At 43.9% G+C, this 21,031-nt stretch overlaps 1 protein-coding gene across 3 annotated transcripts in view; it reads left to right on the forward strand.

Annotated features, from left to right (window-relative positions):
• LOC146854177 (aldo-keto reductase family 1 member B1-like) overlaps nucleotides 1–21,031 on the forward strand; it is a 348,624-nt gene that overhangs the window by 81,622 nt on the left and 245,971 nt on the right. For 2 of the 3 annotated variants that reach the window (XM_085650520.1, XM_085650518.1), the window contains exon 2: nucleotides 2,145–2,312. In XM_085650520.1, the coding sequence (XP_085506646.1) occupies nucleotides 2,145–2,312 (168 nt within the window). Of the gene's footprint in view, nucleotides 1–113; nucleotides 258–2,144; nucleotides 2,313–21,031 lie in introns of all 3 variants that reach the window. The other variant, XM_085650519.1, reaches the window with a different exon arrangement.

The following is a 21,031-nucleotide window of genomic DNA, read 5'->3' on the forward strand; positions in this document are numbered from 1 at the left end:
TTATATAGCGCGAACTAGACCCAAGGCATCGGGTATCAGAGCGCTTTACATAAGCACCAGTTTTGTTACAGATGAACACATTCATTTAAAAAATATATATTTTTTATTGTTAGGCACGGGGAGATTAAGTGATTTGCCCAGAATCACAGGATGTGCAGAGTCGTTGCTGAGACTCGAACCCAGTTCCCTAAGTCGGAGGTCGACCACTCTAGCCGTAAGGCTATATCCTCTCCCCCTGCTGGTAAAAGTCACCTACTGTGAGTATTCCCACTTCTGTTAGTTGTCTGGGTATAAAATATGTTGTACGTTCTCCATGTGGTAATCCAGCTAAGGGCAGTGATGAAGCATACACAGCTGTTCCCTTGGTTTTGAATACACACCTGCGCCAGCACTGCAGGGCCATAGCCAGTAAGACTCCCAGTTTGGGGATCGCGAATGATGTATTTAGCACTTTGGCCATTAGGAGGTCTATTTGCATCGTCTTCCCGAGTTTGCTGTAATTCTTCTTGGTTCGCTACATCTATCCACTGCGTAAGCCATTGAAGCTGATATGCTAAAAAGTATAACTTGAAGTCTGGGTCTCAGAGACCCCCCTCGTACATCGGGCATCTAAGTGTGGCTAGTGACACTCTGTGCCTGCCCCGTCCCATATTAGATCCCGCCCCTCATCACTTAATGACGGGTCGTACCGGAAGAGTGTGTGTGTGTGACTTTGTACAAAGATGCACAGATGGTGAGTGATTAAGCACATAGATTGAGCACCGGGTTCTGCTCATCGCTAAATCCTCACCAAGAACCCAGAGTACATCAGGTCGATGGATCTTTGTTGTCAGATGAGACATAAAAGTTAAATCTCAGTATAAATCATTAACACTTTTCATTACTTTAGATCAGTCAATAAAGAGAGTTTAGTTGAGTTTTGTTTATTTTTAAATCTTTTCATTATTCATTGTTTTATTGAAGTATTACTCTCCAAGATTCATCAGAAAAGGTTAACAATCAATCAATATTTAGTAATAAGAGGAATCAATTGAGGAACTTAAAATAAAGCATCAATACAATAAGTAACAAGCGTGTTCAATTAAGAAACTTCCCTATTCTAAGCTAAATCAAGATAAATGTAAAAGGGATTAAAGGGTGTCAGTTCAGAAACCCTTGAAGCGTTCTGATGAGAGAAATTAGTATAAGCATGTAGCTTTAGCCAAATAAGCTACAAAGTATTCTCAGCTCAAATAACAGCAGATCCAGGAATATACTAAGACTTCTCATAGAGAGATGTTCAAGAAGCTCAGTACAGGGTCTCCTCTCAGAGATACAGGAAAAAGGGAAACAGAATGAGATGCCACTCTCAGTCAATTAGTCTGTTCTGCATCTAAAGAGTGGAAGCATCAGCTCTAATCAAATCTGCCGAACTAGTCTAGTAAGAGACACTAATGTAAACTCACATTTTCTATGTTGCAACATGGATATTCTTTCTATTTTTTTTTACAATTAAGATTTCAGCATGCTCCTGGGAACAGGTCTACTACCCATCTTCTCACCAGAGTACAATCGTCTTTCAACCACATGTCCTTGAATGTTGTGGGCACTTCCTTCCTTGTCTTTTATATCATCTTCCCATGGATCATCCCCCTGTCAACTACAGGCTCTGTGGTAAAAACCTCACGATCAGTCGTCTAATACAATAAATGCCTATTCATTAACCAATAACAGCAGCTTCGAAAAAATGCAATGCCTGCAGAAAAAAGAAGAAAAAAATCTTGCACAATTGTTGGTTACAGTGTAAAGCTTTTCAGTATTAATGGTCTTCACGTTAAAGACATAGAGGCTTCACAAATGCCATTATTAGAATTTGTACTTCAGTACTAGGTCACAGGCCTTTAGGTTTTAAGTATGGTTGCCTTCTACATTGTTCCCAACAAACATACTTCATATTTAACACAAATTCTGCACATTTGTATTTTTAATAAAACATTTGGTAAGTGATTAAATTCGTTTTAGCAGATGTATGGATAATTTAACACCCATTGAAGAGGATAGACCAGACATTTTGCCATGCTTGTGAATGTATGTGGCATTACCGCTTCTGCTGTGGTTGACGCAATTCAATTAATAACCTTCTTCTCATTTGTTTGTTAATCCAGTCTCCTCCTGAAAAAGTGAGAGATGCTGTGATGGCGGCCATTGATGCAGGATATCGCCACTTTGATAGTGCCTACTTCTATATGAATGAACAAGAAGTCGGGGAAGGAATCCGTCAGAAAATACAGCAGGGTGTTGTTAAACGAGAAGATTTGTTTGTTGTCAGCAAGGTACCGTTATGAGTGAGATGTTGCGACTACTGGGGGCAAGTTGCACATCTCTGCATAAAGCCAATTATAAATGTTTATAGTTTGTAGGATTACATGAGGAATGGAAATACATATTTCAGATTGTTCTTGACAAATTTAAGACATGGCTAAATGCATTTCCTGTTTCTTGACAGTCTACTGTGCACTATAATGGATCCCTCTATATGTGCCAGAATGATGTACAGTGCAGTCTCCCTCAGAGAAGGAACCTGTCTGGATTACACCTTTGTTAAAAACTGCCTGTATTGAAGTTCCCTCGACATATAAAGTTGGATTGAAAATATGGCATAAATTACTTGGATTATTCCGATTAATCCTAGATATTTCAAACCTGAAGTATTTCAATCAAAATAAACCCAATTTAGAGTGCCTGCTGGCATGCAATATTTATATTAATTTTGTGTCTGTGTGTGTCATATCTACCCCGCTGTATCCAGGACATTGGATTGACGACCATAAATGACATTTTGTGTATTAATATAATAGTGCTGAGCACACACATCTGTATTCATCCGGTTTGTATGCTGGGATATAGTACTGTTTTCTTAGGATGCTACACTTGCCAACCCTACCGATTTAGGCAGCAGGCTTCTGTTTATTCTGCAGCACTAACGCCTGCTCATTTTTGTGTGACATCCTACTGCTTTTAATAAAGACAGGCCAGGCCAGGCCTTGGCAATTGCGGTCCCTCAGTGAAAAAAACAGGACAATGACCCAGAGCTGTTAACATACTTTATCAGAAAGTACTTCTAGCGAAAGGAGGTAAAGAGGTAATTAACTTGTTGGCTGTGCTGAACAGATCCCAAAATTCCAATTTCTCAGTGAAAGTGGTAGGACACCGAGGACACCAGCACTCTGACTACAGCCCTTCCTTCTCTTCAGACCACAGGTAGAGCTGCCAAGCTTTCCGTAAGCTTATGCCTAATATTTCATGATTGTAGAATTGTGTGTGACATTTCTAGGTCGTGCATGTGACACTTTCAAGGACATTCTACCACAAGACAAACAGTTACATCAATATTGTGAGAGACATTTAGGAAAACCTATTTTCTTTAATAAAGACACCTAGAAATCCACTCAAATCAATAATAATTCACCAAATGTGACTAGGCAATGTGACTAACATCCTTTTTTTACTCGCATGACCACTTCGAAACCTTACAGATTGCATAACTATTAGATTTAGAGCTTGGTGGACAGGGTACTCTTTTGCAAATGTGATGGAGTAGCCTGCCCGCCAAACCCTTGATGGGTGGAACATAAGTATTCTATGGACAGAGTAGCCATTGGCTCAGTGGACAGAATATTTCCTCCAATGGCGAAACTGAGTACGGCTGACAAAGAGAAGACATTACACCATCGTCCCGAGTTTTTTTCCCTTCTGTCAACAGCCAGTAAAAACCTAGTGGTGAGGTAAAAAATAAGCTCCCACTTTTGGAGTTTGTTAATGCAAAACAAAAACAAAATTGTAGTTTGGTGAATGGCCATCAAAACCGGCAGCCGCCCTACACTAAGCCTCTCGTACATTGAAAGGAACCCTACGGCCCTAATGACGAGTATGATCCAAGGACCACCAAACTCGCAGGGGTGCCTACAGGGCCCCCTCTTGCCCCGTGCAATGGGGTGCATGCAAGGGGCACATGCTGTGCCCACCTGTTTGCTGCACCCCTAGTTCCTGCAAAGGAAGAAATGCACAACATGGTTCATTTCTTCCTGTGCAGGAATGTGGACTGGCAGTCCCACTGCAGTTCTGTTTCAGGCTTACAGTGAGCCTTTTAAACAGCACCTAGTGGGACTGCCACGCTGCCCGCCTGCTAGACTTAAAACAACTTGTAATCTGGCAGTGTGGGGGTGCAGCAGTGGTGGACTCCCCGCCCTCGCACTGCCAAAAGTCAGAATAGGGCCCAAAGGGCTTGATTATGGGTCTGGCGGTTCACAGACCGTCAGGCTCACGGGCGTGGAAGTGGCATTCTCCCGACCACCAAATTACAATTAGGTTGGTCGGACTGCCATTGCCATGCCACACCCGTCGGGGAGCCGCCATTCACTAGCGGTGGTGCGGCAGTGTAGAGGCAGTAATATGCACCACAGTCCCGCCAAGCATATTACAAGTTTCCTCTCGCCATGGTTTTCATGGAAGAGAGGAAACAAAGCGATCCCCACAGGGATCTTTGGTTCCTCATGCCACGTGGATGCACACAGGGGGGCACATTATACCAATGAAGAAATACCTACCATATGAGATCACAATGGCACCAACCAATCAGGCACTGGAAATACTATACTCATCCTAACTGAGAGCAACAAGTCCTCTTTGTTTGTGTGAGCAGATTAAGAAATTCATAACAAAGGAAACAAAACAATAACAATCGAGAAAGCCTAATGAAAAGTGAAAATGTCTCTAGCAAAATCCATCATAAAACTACTGCGATGGCGCTCCGTAGCTGCAGTCAGTCAAGGTGAGAACATCCCTTGTGTCTTTATGTTTTTGTAAGGAAGAATGTCCGGTTTGAATTTCCGGTAAGCATGGAAAAAAAGGTGGGAGAGTTAATAGTGAGAGTGTAGGGATAACACTCGCCTCAGTGTCTTTATTAAAATTAAAGAATTTCTTTCACTAAAGCTAGGAAAATCTCCATTTTATTACAAAACCAGAGGCTCCTATTGTGCTGGTTTAAAGCACAGCCAAAATACAATTAGCCATGTGAGGAATGGGTTTACTGTAGATCATTCTAAAGGTAGAAAAACTAGACCAATCAACAGATTTGGGAATGCTGTCCAAACTCGCCCCAGACCAAAAGGCTTTTAAAGCCATAGCACCTCTAGTGGAATGAGCCCCGAAAACTGAAGGGTTGATGTCTTCTAAACTCATTACCTATCGGAACCAAAGTGCTAGGGTCTAGGAAGAAACTGGTTTGTGAGGGGGCCTAAAAGATATGAGGAGTTGGGATGAGAGGACATTCTCAAATCTTTGGTCTTTGCAATATGTTTTCTTAGACAATTACCCACACACAGTTGAGGCTTAAGAGGAAAATACAGATAAAAAACAGATGACAAATGTGTTTAGTTCTTCTGTGAGCCTGAAACCATACCCCAGGTGGGGTATACTGAACAGAAAAGCCGTTCAGAACTTTAACTTTTGAAAGACGTTTAAACAAGACCAGTCAGTTTTGCAGAAAGGAATTTGAGAGAGAGAGGAATTTTCATACCAACTGAAAAACAAATTGAGAATCACATTAACATCCCACATATGATTATATTTTGGAAAGGTGATTAGAAAATATTACTCTCTTTAATATTAAGGAGTGTTCTCCCACAGATGTTCCATCTACTCCAAGAGGTTCTGCTGAGATTGCTGAGCTATATGTGTTGATAGTCCTGTATGCTCTCCCTTGAAAAGCAAGAGACCCTAAAACATTAGGTATTATAATGACATCAGATGAAAAGGGATCCGCACCCCTATCCAAACACCAACTATTCCAGGACATCCAGGTTGACATACATAATTTAGTTGCTTCATAAGCCCAGGCTATTTCGTGTGAGCTGAGCAGCCTCTGACAAAATTCCTGGTAGTCTCGAGGCTGACCCCAAACCACCCATGCTATCACAATGAGGGAGTGAGTATCATTTCATGACTCTGACATTGTGGATTGAGTAGTAACCTGGGAAAAGATGGCATTAGTACCAGAAGCTCTATCAACAATTCTAGTACTGTAGGGTTGACCCTGCCAGAAGGGAGTTATCAAGAGCAAAGTATCTCTCTGACACCTTAATTGGGCCTAAATGTGAGAGATCATGCTGAAAGGGGGAAAGGCAACCAGTCCTGAAGGAAAGCATTTGTTGCTAAAGCTGTGGATCTGGTCTCCAACTGTAATATGAAGGAGGCTGTACATTTAGGCAGGAAGCAAATAAGTCTGTTCCAAAAGGACAGAATATTGAAAAAGGTTTTCTGAAAATCAAGTCACCAGTCACTTGCATCTTGAAGATGCCTGGAGCACCTATCGTAACTGTACTGTGATTCCCTGGCTAACATTCTACCTGCACCGAAAGTTTGTTTCTGAGACAGAATTCACAGAAAAGTTTGACCAGTTCTGCTAAGGGTTTTGATTTTGTTCATCCTAGATGATTTACGCACTTTACTTCTGAAATATTGCCTATTCAAAGTAGCATGGAACAACTTATCTTGTTTTATGCAAAAGCCTTGATTGCAAAGGACCCTGCATGCATTTCTAAATAATTGATGGGCAACGTTGACACCTCTACTGACCATGCCCTGCCAGTCGAGTACTGACGACATCTTGTGCCTCAACCAATCCGACTTGCATCGAATTCTAAGACAAAATCTGGGGCCGAAGAAAAATATGATCTTCCCTTCCATGCCTTCAAATAGTCTAACCACCATTGAAGTTCTGCTCTAAATTCGGGATCTAGTTGAACTACATAGCAATAAGACAGGCCTTTTTGTAGATGACAAATCTTTAACCTTTGCAAGGCCTGTAATGAAGAGGACCTAGAAATATGGCTGTATAGAGGACACTACTAAACTTACTATCTGCACCAAAATCATAAGTGTTAGAGAAGGTAGAGAGAGAACATGAGAAAACTCCTTTTTGGTAAAAAAAAGACCTTCTCTTCTGGGAGCTGAAGCACTGACCTTTCTGAGTCTATTCGAAATCCTCAAAACTGCATTTGTCTGGAAGGTTAAAGTGTAGACTTTTTTTTGTTTATAAAGAACCTAGATTCTATTAGAGGTTTAAGAAATTTGATAGATGAGATATTAGCATGTCCTTGATCTACGCCAAAAGAAGGAAATTGTTTAAATAAGTTATTATTCTGACCTCTTGAGATCTCATGTGGGTAACCATTGGTTTCATTACCTTGCGGAAAAAAGGTAATGAACGATGCTAAAGAGAGACTGAATCATAAGCTTCTTAATAATTAAAACAATCCCTCCCACTGGAATCGAAGATACCTCCTAAACATGTGATGGACCAAAATCGCTAGATATGAATGCTGCATCCAAATGGACCATTTAAGCTTTTTCTGGTATCAAAAACCTGAGATGCAGGAAGTCTCCATTTTGAAATGATGATAACCTACATGATTGTTCAAAATGTTCATGTTTATTACTCAGCTGAACTTTTTGTTCTTCTTCCGGACTAAAATTATTGTACTTACAAAATCTGATGGATCATCCGTAGTTTTCTCTATGGCCTGTTTTTGAAGGAGAGAAAGTACCTCTTGAGTTACTAATACCTTTTGCTAGTTGGAGAAGGAAAGAGCTGAAACAATTGAATTCGGAATCAGAGCAGAATACAGATCTGTGCAATATCCTTGAATGGTTTATAGAACTCAAGGATCCAGGGTTATTGTTTGCGATACATGTAGAAACAGCTTTAAACAACCTCCTACCGAAGGAAGGCCAGAAATTGAAGGTCCTACTTGTAATTTGGACTCCTCTATTTATGCAACCGCTGTGTCTGAAACCTCTTGATCTGTGGGGCTAGAATTCCACCTTGAATTCTTGTTGGAATCTGAAAGAGACACTTGTCTGGTTAGAACCACTTCTTGAGATATAGTGGCTGGCAAAATGGCTCCTACCTTTTTCACTAAAACGGAGAACATCTGCTTCCTTCCCTGCCTCTTTAGTTTGTGCTTATTCGTGGAATATCACTAAGTTGGCTTTGCCTAAAAGACAAATAGCATTCTGTGCCAAATTGGGTAAAATTTAGAGATCCACTTGTATGCCCTGAATATTTGCTTCTTTCACAAGGTCCAACATTCTAGTTAGGGGATCTGTTAAGCCTTCGAGCAGAAGCTTTTGCAGATGTCAGAGAAATATTTTAAACCCATTTTGCCGAGGGAAGACCTTTCTGGACCCCTGGTCCCTTTACCTACAGGGCTGCCAGACACGACACCCGCAGACAGCAAGCGAAAGCAGGCACATGACCCTCGGATCAACCTCCAAGCTTCTGATAGACTCAACAGAGTCTTCAACTGCAATGCTCACCCCTTAGGGTTTGAGCCCCAACCATTCCCGAACTCAGAGCCTCAGGGGGCATCTGACAAATAGAACCCCCCTCCCTGATCCACTTTGGGGGGATGATTCCCCCACAGCCTCTGATGGGGATAATGAGCCAGACAGGAGCTGGTGCCCTTCTGCCGCCACTCACAGTCCCGACGGCGATTCCACCCTGGGCAGGGTACACCAATCACAGGGTCGGACATGATGGACCCTGAAAACTTCATGAACCCCCATTCGACGGAGTGGCTCCTGGTATGAAAGTGACCCCTTATAAAGCAGGGTGACTCTGAAATCCCTGGAGAAGGAGATATGCAACAGCCTTCGAGTGGAGTGCCTCCATCTGTCCCTGGAAGGCTAAGAGGTGCTAACTTCCGAGATTGATGCACGGATGGCCACTTTCCTGGCCAAATACATACAGGACCCAAAGAAAGGGGTAGAGCGCTCCTTCCACTCCTGTCAAGATAAACTCTTCTACCTTTCTGGCCCCCTTTCCAAAATCTTGGACATGGCCGAAGACGCCATAGTGTCTGGCTACCTAATCTCCCCGGAAGCACCATCAGGTTGGGCCCAATAAGCCATTATATTTCCTAGGAAATGCCAACTGCACCACCTCCACTGATTGGCACGGATCTCTGCTGATTAAGATAGACCTGAAACTGGGAGACTTGGCAACGTCAGAGGCAGGCCCCATCACCCGGGGGGGGACTTTTTGGGTTTCCCTTTATATGGGAATTAGGGAAATCTGTAGCCACATTCAACTCCGTCAATATGGCTGAAGCCTCCATCAAGCGCAATTTTACACCCCGGGTTTTCAACAGGGCTGGTTGTGGCAGGGGTCGCTTGGCCGGACAATCCCAGTATCATGCTCCCTTCAAAGGTCACGTTGCAAAACAAGGGCGGTGGCAGGAAGCTTTGGAAGCTTCCACCCCACCAGAGGCTACACCTGCCATTGAGGATCCAGAGGGACATCCAGGGGTGGCGGCACCCACAACTCCACTCAAGGGGAGAGGATGCGGTCTCACGGCTAGAACTGCCAACTTTGGAGATGGGAAACCAAGGTGCGAGCCTCGGTGTAGACTCCACATCCTGTGATTCTGGGCAAATCTCTTAGGGACACATGCATCAACCAAAATACTGGTCGCAAACGGGCCGATTCGCAGAATCGGCCCCTTTGCGACCAGTATTTTGGCATTTGGGATGCCTTAACCCAAATGCAAATTCGCAAAATAGGTAATCGCAAAATTTGTGATTACCTAAATTGCAACTGCATTTAGGGAATCGCAAATTGCGATTTCTTATTTGGGATGCAACAACCCTTTCCTAAATGCGACTTCACATTTAGTAAACGCTAATTAACATCAACTGCAAGTTGATGGTAATTTGCAAAAACAAAATGCATGTGTGGGCGCCACATGTGCACACATGCCAATTTCGGGGGTGCACCTGTGTGGCCTTTTGGCCTCCTTGCACCCTTGAAATTGCATGTACAATTTGCGAGTACCTATTTGGTACTTGCAAATTACGTATGCAGGCCCATAGGAATGAATGGGAAGCTATTCCTTAATTACGAATCGCAATTTGCTATTCGCATTTAAGGAATATGTAGGAATTGCTAATATTTTAGCGAAACCTACATGCATAGGCAATTACGATTCCATAATTGCGATTCCTTAATAATGCAGTTAGGAATCGCAATTGCCTACCCTGATGCATGTGCCTCTTAATCTCGCTGTGCCTACCAAAAAACTGAATGTGTCCTTGTGTAACGTAACTGGTGCTCATGTAAAGCACTCCAATACCTTTGGGTCGAATTCGCGCTATATAAAGCAGCAAAAAAAATAATAATAACGTGACTGTGTACCCCTTCTTGTAAGGAAGGTTGGGGGGCAAACTGATGAATTTTGCTCACAATTGGGGGACAATTACATCGGACTACGGGATTTCTGAACAGAATTCTACAGATGCCAGAGCCAACCTTCCCCTCCCCACCCCTTTTCCTTCTCAGAATCAGACACCAGTCTACTGGAAACGGTAGTCGCAGATCTGCTCTGAAAAGGGGCTATAGCCCAGGCATGCCCTCACCCCACTGGATTCCTCAGCAGTCTCTTCCTAATGGAGAAGAGAGATGGGGGCAATGTCCCATCATCAGCCTCAGCGAGTTCAACGAATGGCTGGTCATCGGCCACTTCAAAATGGAAGTATCCACCTCCTACAGGACCTTTTAAGACCCAAGGACTGGATGGCGCACCTAGACCTAAAGAACGCATACCTTACGTTCCCGGACCACCCACCACACTGCCGTTTTCTGCAGTTAAAGTGGCAACTCCAAACTTTCAAATTTAAGAGTCTTTCCTCTGGGGGGTCCTTGGCACCGTGGTGTTTTAACAAGGATATAAAGCCGCTTGTGGAACACCTCGGGCCAGGGGCATGCACCTCATAGTGTACTTAGACGACATCCTGCTCATGGACCAATGCTCAAAGAAGCTGTCAGACCAATTGCAGATATCTTGGAATCATTGGGTTTCCTCATTAACGGTAACAAGTCCATATTGTCGCTGACTCAATCCATTGTCTTCCTGGGGTTCATCAGGGTCACCTTGAGTCTCAGAAACTAACCGAGATCAAACACGAATTGCGCAGAAAAGTGGACGCAAATTGTGCAGTATGGTGGAAAAACTGTCCACCTCCCTCAGGCACGTCGCACGAATAGTGGATCTCTTATCGTCCTCCTTAAAGGCCTTCTTCCCGGGACACCTGCATCTGGCCCTAGAGTGTCTGAAAGACTTTCATCTTTGACAAGAACTCACCTACTCTCAGACAGTCTCCTTACTCGACGAAGTCAGAGAGGAGATGAGGTGGTGGATTGCCCACATGGACAGCTGGAATGAGTAGGCCATCTCCGCCACCCAACTGGATCTGATTATCAAATCCAATGCCAGCGGTACAAGCTGAGGGGCACAATGTGGGAAATTCTCCAATGGAGGAAAATGGTCTTCTGCAGAAACATCCCTTGATATCAACTGCCTCAAACTGATGACGGGCTTCTTCGCGCTGAAGTGCAAAGCCAAGGGCAAGATTTAATGCTGCGTCCTTCTGAAGATCGACAATGTGGCAGCAGTCTGTTATATCAACCACCTGGGAGGTACGAGACCCTGAGCACTCCTCTGACCTGACTCAGAGCTTCACAAGGGCAAAGATGTATTTACTTGAAGAAAAAAAAGAAGAAATATATATATGATATGAGATTTGATAAGACTGCATTCTGATAGCATTTGATGGATTTATCCAGTTATACATATATTTTTCACTAAATTAATGTTAGTGGAAAAAAAAGGCAAAAAAAAAAAAGAAGCTATTTGCACATATTTATATGGAATTTTAATGGATGTATATGTTTAAAAATGAAATGTATATGTGATTTAAAGATATGCATGTGGATTTAGTCGTAACTGTACAAATCAACGAAAATGTAGTCTTTCCTCTGTATCTATGATCAGGTGACCTGTGATGTTAGTCAAGGGGTGTGTTCACTCTAGAAAATAAAAACCAAGATGGCATGTTTGCATTTTGCACGTGAACAAGGGCTTTTCAGCCCGAAACGCGTTGTGCTGGGTCTAAATAAACTAGACTTTGCCTGAAGTTCTGTGGGGTCTGCGCCTCCTTCTTCGCCGTACCGCCGCTGTGTGGGAATCGGAAGTGGCTGGAGCAGTTAAGCTTGGATATATATAGCTGGTGCAAAAAATAGTGATGTAATATGTGACGTCATCAGCAGTGCATTGCGGGCGCGTGAGTTATAGTTAGCTGAACTAACTATAACGGGGGAATTTCAATGGTTTTGTACGAGTGAAAAGTCCAGCTAACTATAACGCCCCTGAAACCTATGGTTTTTTCAGTGAATTTCTAAGGTTTTTTAAGTGCTAATTCCTAACCATAACGTGCCTGAAACCTATGTTTTTTTCAGTGAATTTCAAAGGTTTTTTAAATGCTAATTTCTAACTATGCCTACAGAGATAGGACATGTGAAGAAAGAAGAAAAAACGCCAGAAAGAAAAAAAAGAAATGCAGAAAGAAGCAACAGAAGTCCTCAAAGACGAAGAAAAGTGCAGGAAGAAGGATAACGTGCTGAAAGAACAAACAGAAGAGCAGAAAGAAGCCTTGTTGCAAAATCATCCTGTACCCTCAACTTTTTCATACGGATACTGGTGGTAACTGAGTCTGACTAACCAGTCCTAGAGCCAGTGCTATGTTAAAAGACACTCAGAATACAGTGAAAACATCTACATACACTAGGGAACACTATGCGTTGGGGTCCCCCTTTGATTAGCATGACCTCCTCTGTAAGCCCCTAGTATATAATAGGGCAGGGGATTAAAACTACCTCTTAAAACGCACCACAGGGCGTGTTTGCACACGTCACCTCAGGCACCGTCCCCTCCCTTCCCCACTGTGTAAACACGCCCTGTGGCCATTTGAAGTTGGGAGATTAAGTCCCCTTGAATCCTGAGGGTCCCTAGGGTCCAACTAGACCACTAGGTACCTCCAGTAAGCGCCACAGAGCTGCGTTGCAGAGAGATGTAAAAAGGGGCACAGCCTAGACCACCTCTCTGCAACGCAGCGCGGTGGCGCTTACTGGAAGCACCTGGTGGGCTGGTTGGCCCCCAGGGTCCCTCAGGATTGAAGGGGAATTATTTCCCCAACTTGAAACCCACCACAGGGCTTGTTTGCACACGTTAACTCAGGCCCCGTCCGCTCCCTTCACCACTGTGTAAACACGCCCTGTGGCCGTTTTTAGTTGTGAGATTAGGTTCATTTGAATCCTGAGGGTCCCTAGGGTCCAACTAGCCCACTAGGTACCTCCAGTAAGCGCCACAGAGCTGCGTTGCAGAGAGGTGTAAAAAGTGGCATGGCCTGGACCACCTCTCTGCAACGCAGCTTAGTGGCGCTTAATGGAAGCACCTGGTGGACTAGTTAGCCCCCCAGGGGCCCACAGGATTGAAGGGGAATTATTTCCCCAACTTAAAACGCGCCGTAGGGCGTGTTTGCACACGTCACCTCAGGCCCCGTCCCCTCCCTTCCCCACTGTGTAAATACGCCCTGTGGCCATTTTTTAAGTTGGGAGATTAAGTCCCCTTAATCCTGAGGGTCCTAGGGGCAAAATCGCCCACTAGGTACGTCCAGTAAGCGCCATTGCAGAGAGGTGTAAAAAGGGGCACGGCCTGCACCACCTCTCTACAACGCAGAGCAGTGGCGCTTACTGGAAGCACCTGGTGGGCTAGTTGGCCCCAAGGGTCCCTCAGGATTGAAAGGGAATTATTTCCCCAACTTAAAACGCGCCACAGGGCGTGTTTGCACATGTCACCTCAGGCCCCGTCCCCTCACTTCACCACTGTGTAAACGCGCCCTGTGGCCGTTCTAAGTTGAGAGATTAAGTCCCCTTGAATCCTAAGGGTCCCTAGGGTCAAACTAGCCCACTAGGTACCTCCAGTAAGCGCCACAGAGCTGCGTTGCATTGAGTTGTAAAAAGGGGCGTGGCCTCAGAACACCTGTCTGCAACGCAGCTCCCTGGCGCATACTGGAGATACCTGTTGGGCTAGTTGGCCCTCAGGGACCCTCAGTATTGAAGGGGAATTAATTCCCCAACTTACAACTGGCCAGGGGGTGCGTTTGCAGAGTGCTGCAAGGAGGGGGCGTGGCCTCTGGCGCGATGCCGGTCTTTTATTTATTTTATTCTTTTAAGAAGGAGGGCTGTGTGGCCCCCCTTCTTCTTCTAATTTATTGGCCCTGGGGACCCCATCCCCCAGGGCCTGCACCCTAATTTTTTTTGTTGAAAAAAGAAATTTGGCCCTCCCAAGGCCTTAATCGGCCCCGGGGACCCCAACCCCCGGGTCATGGCCTTTTTAAAAAAAAATCTTTAGGAGGGGGGCTGAGTTGCCCCCCTCCACAGGCCACTTATGGCCCCGGGGACCCCATGCCCCGGGGCCGTCCTTTGTTTTTTATTATTTTAAAAAAATATATATTTATAGAAACACCTAGGACATGCTGGACAAACCGTATGTACCTATCACCATGACGATTTGCGTGATATTCATTAAAAGGCGACTATGCATACAATGAATCCACGTGGAATATATTTACACCGCTAGTGAAGCTCTGACGTGTCTGACGCCCTACCCTGCCTAATCCCGGCGCCCCCGCCGGTGGATACTCTCCAAGTAGACTCCCTTGTCGTTTATTTATACAAAGATGGGTAGCTATTGACGGGCACATTTAATACACACGCACACCAAGCCATTCAAAGGGGATTCGACAAAAATTCGACCAAACTATGCAAGAAACCCCCCTCACGGTTAATAAAACACACATCCACCGCCGGATGTGTAATACTTTTTATTTTACTCTCTGGAAAGGAGACGAACCTCACTTGAGAGTCACAGCGTGCTCCTGGCTGAGCACAATGCTGTGTTACACCCACCAGTGCCCACCGAGTGCCCCACACCTCTGTGTTGTATTCCACCAGCTAGTGCGTATGCTATGATACTCTCTAGCCCATATGCACTGTAACACCACCCCGTGAATATGTCATGCCACACTTGCCTTCGCACGGGTTATATTGCCCCATCAAAGGTGCCTTCCTCGATGCCTATGTTATAACGGACAGCGCTATGCCATACATATTACAATCTGGGATCCATATCTTTGTCACTGTGCATATGTAATGTTACACTCCCCAGCACATATTTTATATTACAACTTTAGAGACTAGTTAGGTTACAAAACACTGCCCTGTGCATATTACACTCCAAGGCGCATAACGCATAGCACGCGCTAGTGCCTGTGCTATCTCGCGCTCTCCAATTAATCTGTCATTGCGCACAATGTATTGCATATTATATTTCACGCCCGGTTCATCTTATATCACACATTTTGGTGCATAGTTTATACCATATACTATATCTTGTTTTCATTTTCAATCGTGCTCTCAGGACTATGTTCTATATAACACTGCGTCCACCTACCCTTTTCACGGGCATTACATTTTGCGATGGGGGTTGGAGGGTCAGGGGGTGTTTCTCCCAAGGGAGCCCAGAGTCACAGTCACAAACGTCCTCTTCTTCCTGAATAAAAGTGAGATTATGCTGCATACTTGTTCATATTTTAAGTAGTTCGCACAGACACACATTTTAAAAACAATAAAGTTCCTAATACCCACCTTCTCTGAACAGTTAGCTTGCTGCCCCGTCAACCTCCTCCCTATCCTCTGTTGTCTGAATCCATGGACTAGCCTCCTCCCTCCTGCCATGCATGGTCTGATGTGCTGCCACTGCCCTCCATTTAGCATGATGTACCAGTCCACTCCTCCTGCCCTCCATTGCCCAATTCTATGGCCCATCATTGACCTCCTGCTTAGCCTCTGTGCTTAGCTTGCTGCCCCTATTCTCCTTCCCCCTGCCCTCCGATGTCTTTGTGCATGCCCCTGCTCCATCCTTTTTGCCCACCATATTCCATGGACCTGCCACTCCTATCTACTCTGAGTGTTATGTTGAGCTGCCACTCCCCTCCCACCTGCCTAGCGTTGTCAGATGACTGCAACCTGTCCCTGCCACCTCCACCCTGCCTGTCCTCATGCCATGCCCCTATCCCCTTCCTCCTGTCCTCCATGGTCCATTTTACTGCCACACCCTTCTGCCCTCCCAGAAAGATGTACAAATAAACAATTACCTTACCTTACCTTCTGCCCTCCCTGGTCTGTTGTGCTGCAACTGCTCCTCCTGCCAGCCCCGCGCTGTCTGTTGTGAGGCCCCTTCCCCTGAACTCTCTTGTCTGTGCCCAGGTCCTGACCCTGCCTTCTATCCTCCATGGTCCTTTGTGCATGCCCCTGCACCCTCCTTCTTGCTCATCATAGCCATTGTGCTGCCACTAACCCTCCTGCTTGCCATGCATGGCCTTCTGTGCTGCCATGGCCCCTCCCACCTTCCCTGTGTGGTCAGCTAGCTGCCCCTGACCCCCTCCGACTTTCCCTCCATGGTCTGTGTGTATGCCATCATAGTCTCATTGTTGCTCTCCATGGTGTGTCTTGTTTCTAGTGCCCATCCTGCCTGACCGCCATGGTCATCTTGCTGCTCCTGCCCTGCCCCCTTGCCACCAGCCCTCTGTCTCCATGTGCAGACCCCTATTCCCTCCCTCCTGGCTTGTGTGTTCCATTGTAATGCCCCTGATCTGTCCCTCCTGCCCTTTATGGTCTGTTATGCTGCAGCTTTCTCTCCTGTCTGTCCATTATGGTCAGCTAGCTACCACTGCCTCTTTCCCCTCTGTTCTCTGTTGTCCATGTACATGGTCCTGTCCCCTCCCTATTGCTTTCTATGTATTGTTGTGCTGCTCTCCCGTCCCGCATGCCCTGTGTGGTGTATTGTGCTGCTGCAAACCCTGATGCCTGCCCTGTAGGGTCAGTTTGGTGCACCTCTCCATGTCCCTCCTGCCCTCTGTTATCCGAGTCCATGTCCCTACCCTAATTCCTCCTGCCTACCATGATCCAATGTACCATACTTGCGAACATTTTGAACTTGGTAAGAGGGAGATTTTGAAAAAAAACTGGGGTATTGATTTTCCCCTTTGAGTTACATTGAAAAAGAGGAGATTGTAGACAGGAGTGAGATCAAATAAAGCCCATTTGAGCTTAAAAACATTGGACGTTTCCTGGCTGAAACGGGTCTGTTGGCATGTATGGTTGTACTACCACTGCCTCTTCCTTCTGCCCACAATGGTCTATTATATTGCCACAGCCTCTCTTGCCAGTCCTGTATTGTTGGTTTGTTGCCCCTGCCCCCCTTTCCACTGCCCTCCATAGTCTGTTGTGCTGCCACTGCCCTTCCTGCCTGCCCAGTGTGGTCAAAATGTTGCCTCTGCACTCTCCTACCTGCATTCAATTTTCAGAGTCCGTGCCCTTGCCCTCGGCCTCTCAACAGTATACCAATGAACAACTAGATTGCTAACATTCTATATTTATTACAAAAGTGTGGAACGCCTGACGTCATCTTGATGTAATCAAAACTGTAATACCTAGAGCATTTCCTTTAGAAATTACATATATGAGAGGGTCTTATTTGCATCAAAATTATGGTTAGTGCTCTAAAAAACTAAAATGAGGACATATTTTCTGAGTTTTCAAATAGCGACAAAGAACTTTTAAATTATTTGTAATCTTCATTTTTTTTATCCAGTTGACCACTTGATTAAATGTTGCACCTAGGGGAGAGGATGTGGTGTTACTTCCAGAGTTGCAGAATTTGCAACTGGGGAACCAGGTTGGAGTTTCTGCTTCAGCTCAACATTCTGTGATTCTAGTCAAATCACTTAATCTCCCCATGTCTACAACCAAAATGAATTTGATCTTGTGTGATGTAACCAATGCTCATGTAAAGCACTCCAATACCTGACAAGTCTGCACTATATAAAACTGCAAATACACAAAAATGTGTTTTGCACACTTCTGTCATTGGGCTACATGTGGGCTACATCTGGGTGATATTTGTGCTGCATTTGGGCTCTTTTGTCTCTGGTGGCCATCTTGGGAGATTTATCTTTTATGAAGTTTCCTAATTTCCTCATTTACTGCAGTCTCCTCAGTAGGAAATGCTTTCAGTTTTTTACTTTGATTACATCAAGAAGGTATTCAGATATGTCACACATTTGCCATAAATTCTAAATGTTAGCACTCTAGTTGCTCATTAGATCACTGTAGTAAAGCTACTGCGCACCACGGAAGTCTGCTGCTGGTATTAAAAGTGCATGTTTCAGTCTGCATATCAGAATTTTTTAATGAAATAGAAGAGGATTTGAGAAGTCACTCAAAATTTGCCCTAATTTTTCTTTCTATAGCACTAATCATAATTTCTATGGCAAAATGATCCCCCTCATTGTGTTCCTTTTTAAATTAAATGTTTTAAGTGTTACCAGTTTATTCCAATCAAGATGGCTTCAGGTGTGCCATACTTTTGTCATAAGCAAGACAGTAAGCGCTCTAGTTGTTCTTAAGAACACTCTGGGACATTCTGTCATTGGGCTATACTTGGGCTACATCTGGGTGATATTTGGGCTACATTTGGGCTCTTTTGTCTCTGGAGGCCATCTTGGGAGATTTATTTGTTATGAAGTTTCCTAATTTCCTCATTTACTGCAGTCTCCTCAGTAGGAAATACTTTCAGTTTTTTATTTTGGTTCCATCAAGAAGGCATTCAGATGTGTCACACATTTGCCATAAATTCAGAATGTTAGCACTCTAGTTGCTTATTAGATCACTATAGTAAAGCTGCTGCTCACCAGGGAAGTCTGCTGCTGGTATTGAAAGTGCATGTTTCAGTCTGCATGTCAGAATTTTTTTATGAAATGGAAGAGGATTTGAGAAGTCAAAATGTGCCCTAATTTTTCTTTCTGCAGCACTAATCATAATTTCTATGGCCAAATGAACCCCCTCATTTTGTTCCTTTGTAAATTAAATGTTTTAAGTGTTACCACTTTATTCCAATCAAGATGGCTTCAGATGTGCCATACTTTTGTCATAAGTAAGACTGTTAGCACTCTAGTTGTTCGTTAGAACACTCTGGGATATTCTGTCATTGGGCTATACTTGGGCTACATCTGGGTGATATTTGGGCTACATTTGGGCTCTTTTGTCTCTGGTGGCCATTTTGGGAGACTTATTTGTTATGAAGTTTCCTAATTTCCTCGTTTACTACAGTCTCCTCAGTAGGAAATACTTTCAGTTTTTTACTTTGATTCCATCAAGAAGGCATTCAGATGTGTCACACATTTGCCATAAATTCAGAATGTTAGCACTCTAGTTGCTTATTAGATCACTATAGTAAAGCTACTGCTCACCAGGGAAGTCTGCTGCTGGAATTGAAAGTGCATGTTTCAGTCTGCATGTCAGAATTTTTTAATGAAATAGAAGAGGATTTGAGAAGTCACTCAAAATGTGCCCTAATTTTTCTTTCTGCAGCACTAATCATACTTTCTATGGCAAAATGAACCCCCTCATTGTGTTCCTTTTTAAATTAAATATTTTAAGAGTTACCACTTTATTCCATTCAAGATGGCTTCAGGTGTGCAATACGTTTGTCATAAGTAGGACTGTTAGCGCTCTAGTTGTTCTTTAGAACACTCTGGGAAGCTGCAGTAGAACACAAAGGAATCAACTGACAGTCTCTGCCCTTGTAGGATGTACATGTTTTACTGAGAATGTCAGACTTCATTCTCACATGACTGAGAAAGATAATGTGAATTTACAGAAAATATGCTCTCAGTTTAGCTTATAGATCACTTTCCAAACCTCTGTGGGAAAAGCATGAGAAAATAGTTTTCTCTCAAACATGATTCATGATATCACAGAAAAAGGCTTTTTCACATGGTAAAATCACCTTAGAACACACCACAATTCCTAAAATGAGTATGGTACCATCAACAAATGATTTATAATGTAACTAAAGTATTAAAACCTTCTATTAACTGCAATGCTTTTTAATGAGGTGCTATCATGTATATTGATCCCAAGATGGCTGCCAACACTTCTTGGATGAAGTGCTGACAGCCAACCAGATCTCACGATGAGATGTGAGGTTAGGCTCCGCCCAGATATATATGTGATTTTGATTTTCTCAGGAACTACTGAACAGATTGACACCATATATGCAAAAGGCACATGCCTGACCTGAGGACTACCTCTTTGCCAAATTTCATGTAATTCTGTTCAGCCGTTCGGGTGGTACCTTCGACTAAAGGTAGATAATATATGTGTGTATATATATATTCACTGAAAAAACCATAGGTTTCACACATGTTATAGTTAGCGGAAATTTTACTGATAAAAAACCAATGAAATTCCCCCGTTATAGTTACTGCAGGCAACTATAACTCACGCGACCGCAATCCTCTGCTGATGCTAATACTGTATTTAGACACTTATTTGCCCATGTCTTCTTCCATACATTTTTAGCTATACATATATTACAAATATTTTTTTTTCATAAAGACACATATGTCATCAGCAGAAGATTGCGGTCGCGTGAGTTATAGTTGCCTGCAGTAACTATAACGGGGGAATTTCATTGGTTTTTTATCAGTAAAATTTCCGCTAACTATAACATGTGTGAAACCTATGGTTTTTTCAGTGAATTTGCAAGGTTTTTTAAATGCTAATTCCTAACTATAACGTGTGTGAAACCTATGGTTTTTTCAGTGAATTTGTACGGTTTTTTAAATGCTAAGTTACTTTACGCCATTCGTGGCGTGCGCGCCCACTTAACGCAGTACGTTCTGTGCACGCACGGTGGGCTTCGCTCACCGCGCGCCCACTTAACGCAGTAAGTGCCATGCACGCACGGTGGGCACGCGGTGCGCTACGCGCACCGCGTGCCCACGTTACGCTAGATGGGCCATGTACGCACGATGCGCTTCGCGCACCGTGCGCACATGGAGGACATATGATGCACTTCGTTTTGAAAGGTAATATTTTAATTTTACGTATATTTTATAAGCCATGCACAAATGGTCCCCTTCGGGCACCATTTGCACACGGGGTGGAGAGAGTGTGGATAATTTTTTTTTTTATTTATTTATTTTTTAAATTTTAGTTTTTCTCATCTGTGATAAGCCATGGACAATT

This window comes from Triturus cristatus, chromosome 4_1, assembly GCF_964204655.1.
Source record: "Triturus cristatus chromosome 4_1, aTriCri1.1, whole genome shotgun sequence".
Classification (NCBI taxonomy): domain Eukaryota; kingdom Metazoa; phylum Chordata; class Amphibia; order Caudata; family Salamandridae; genus Triturus; species Triturus cristatus.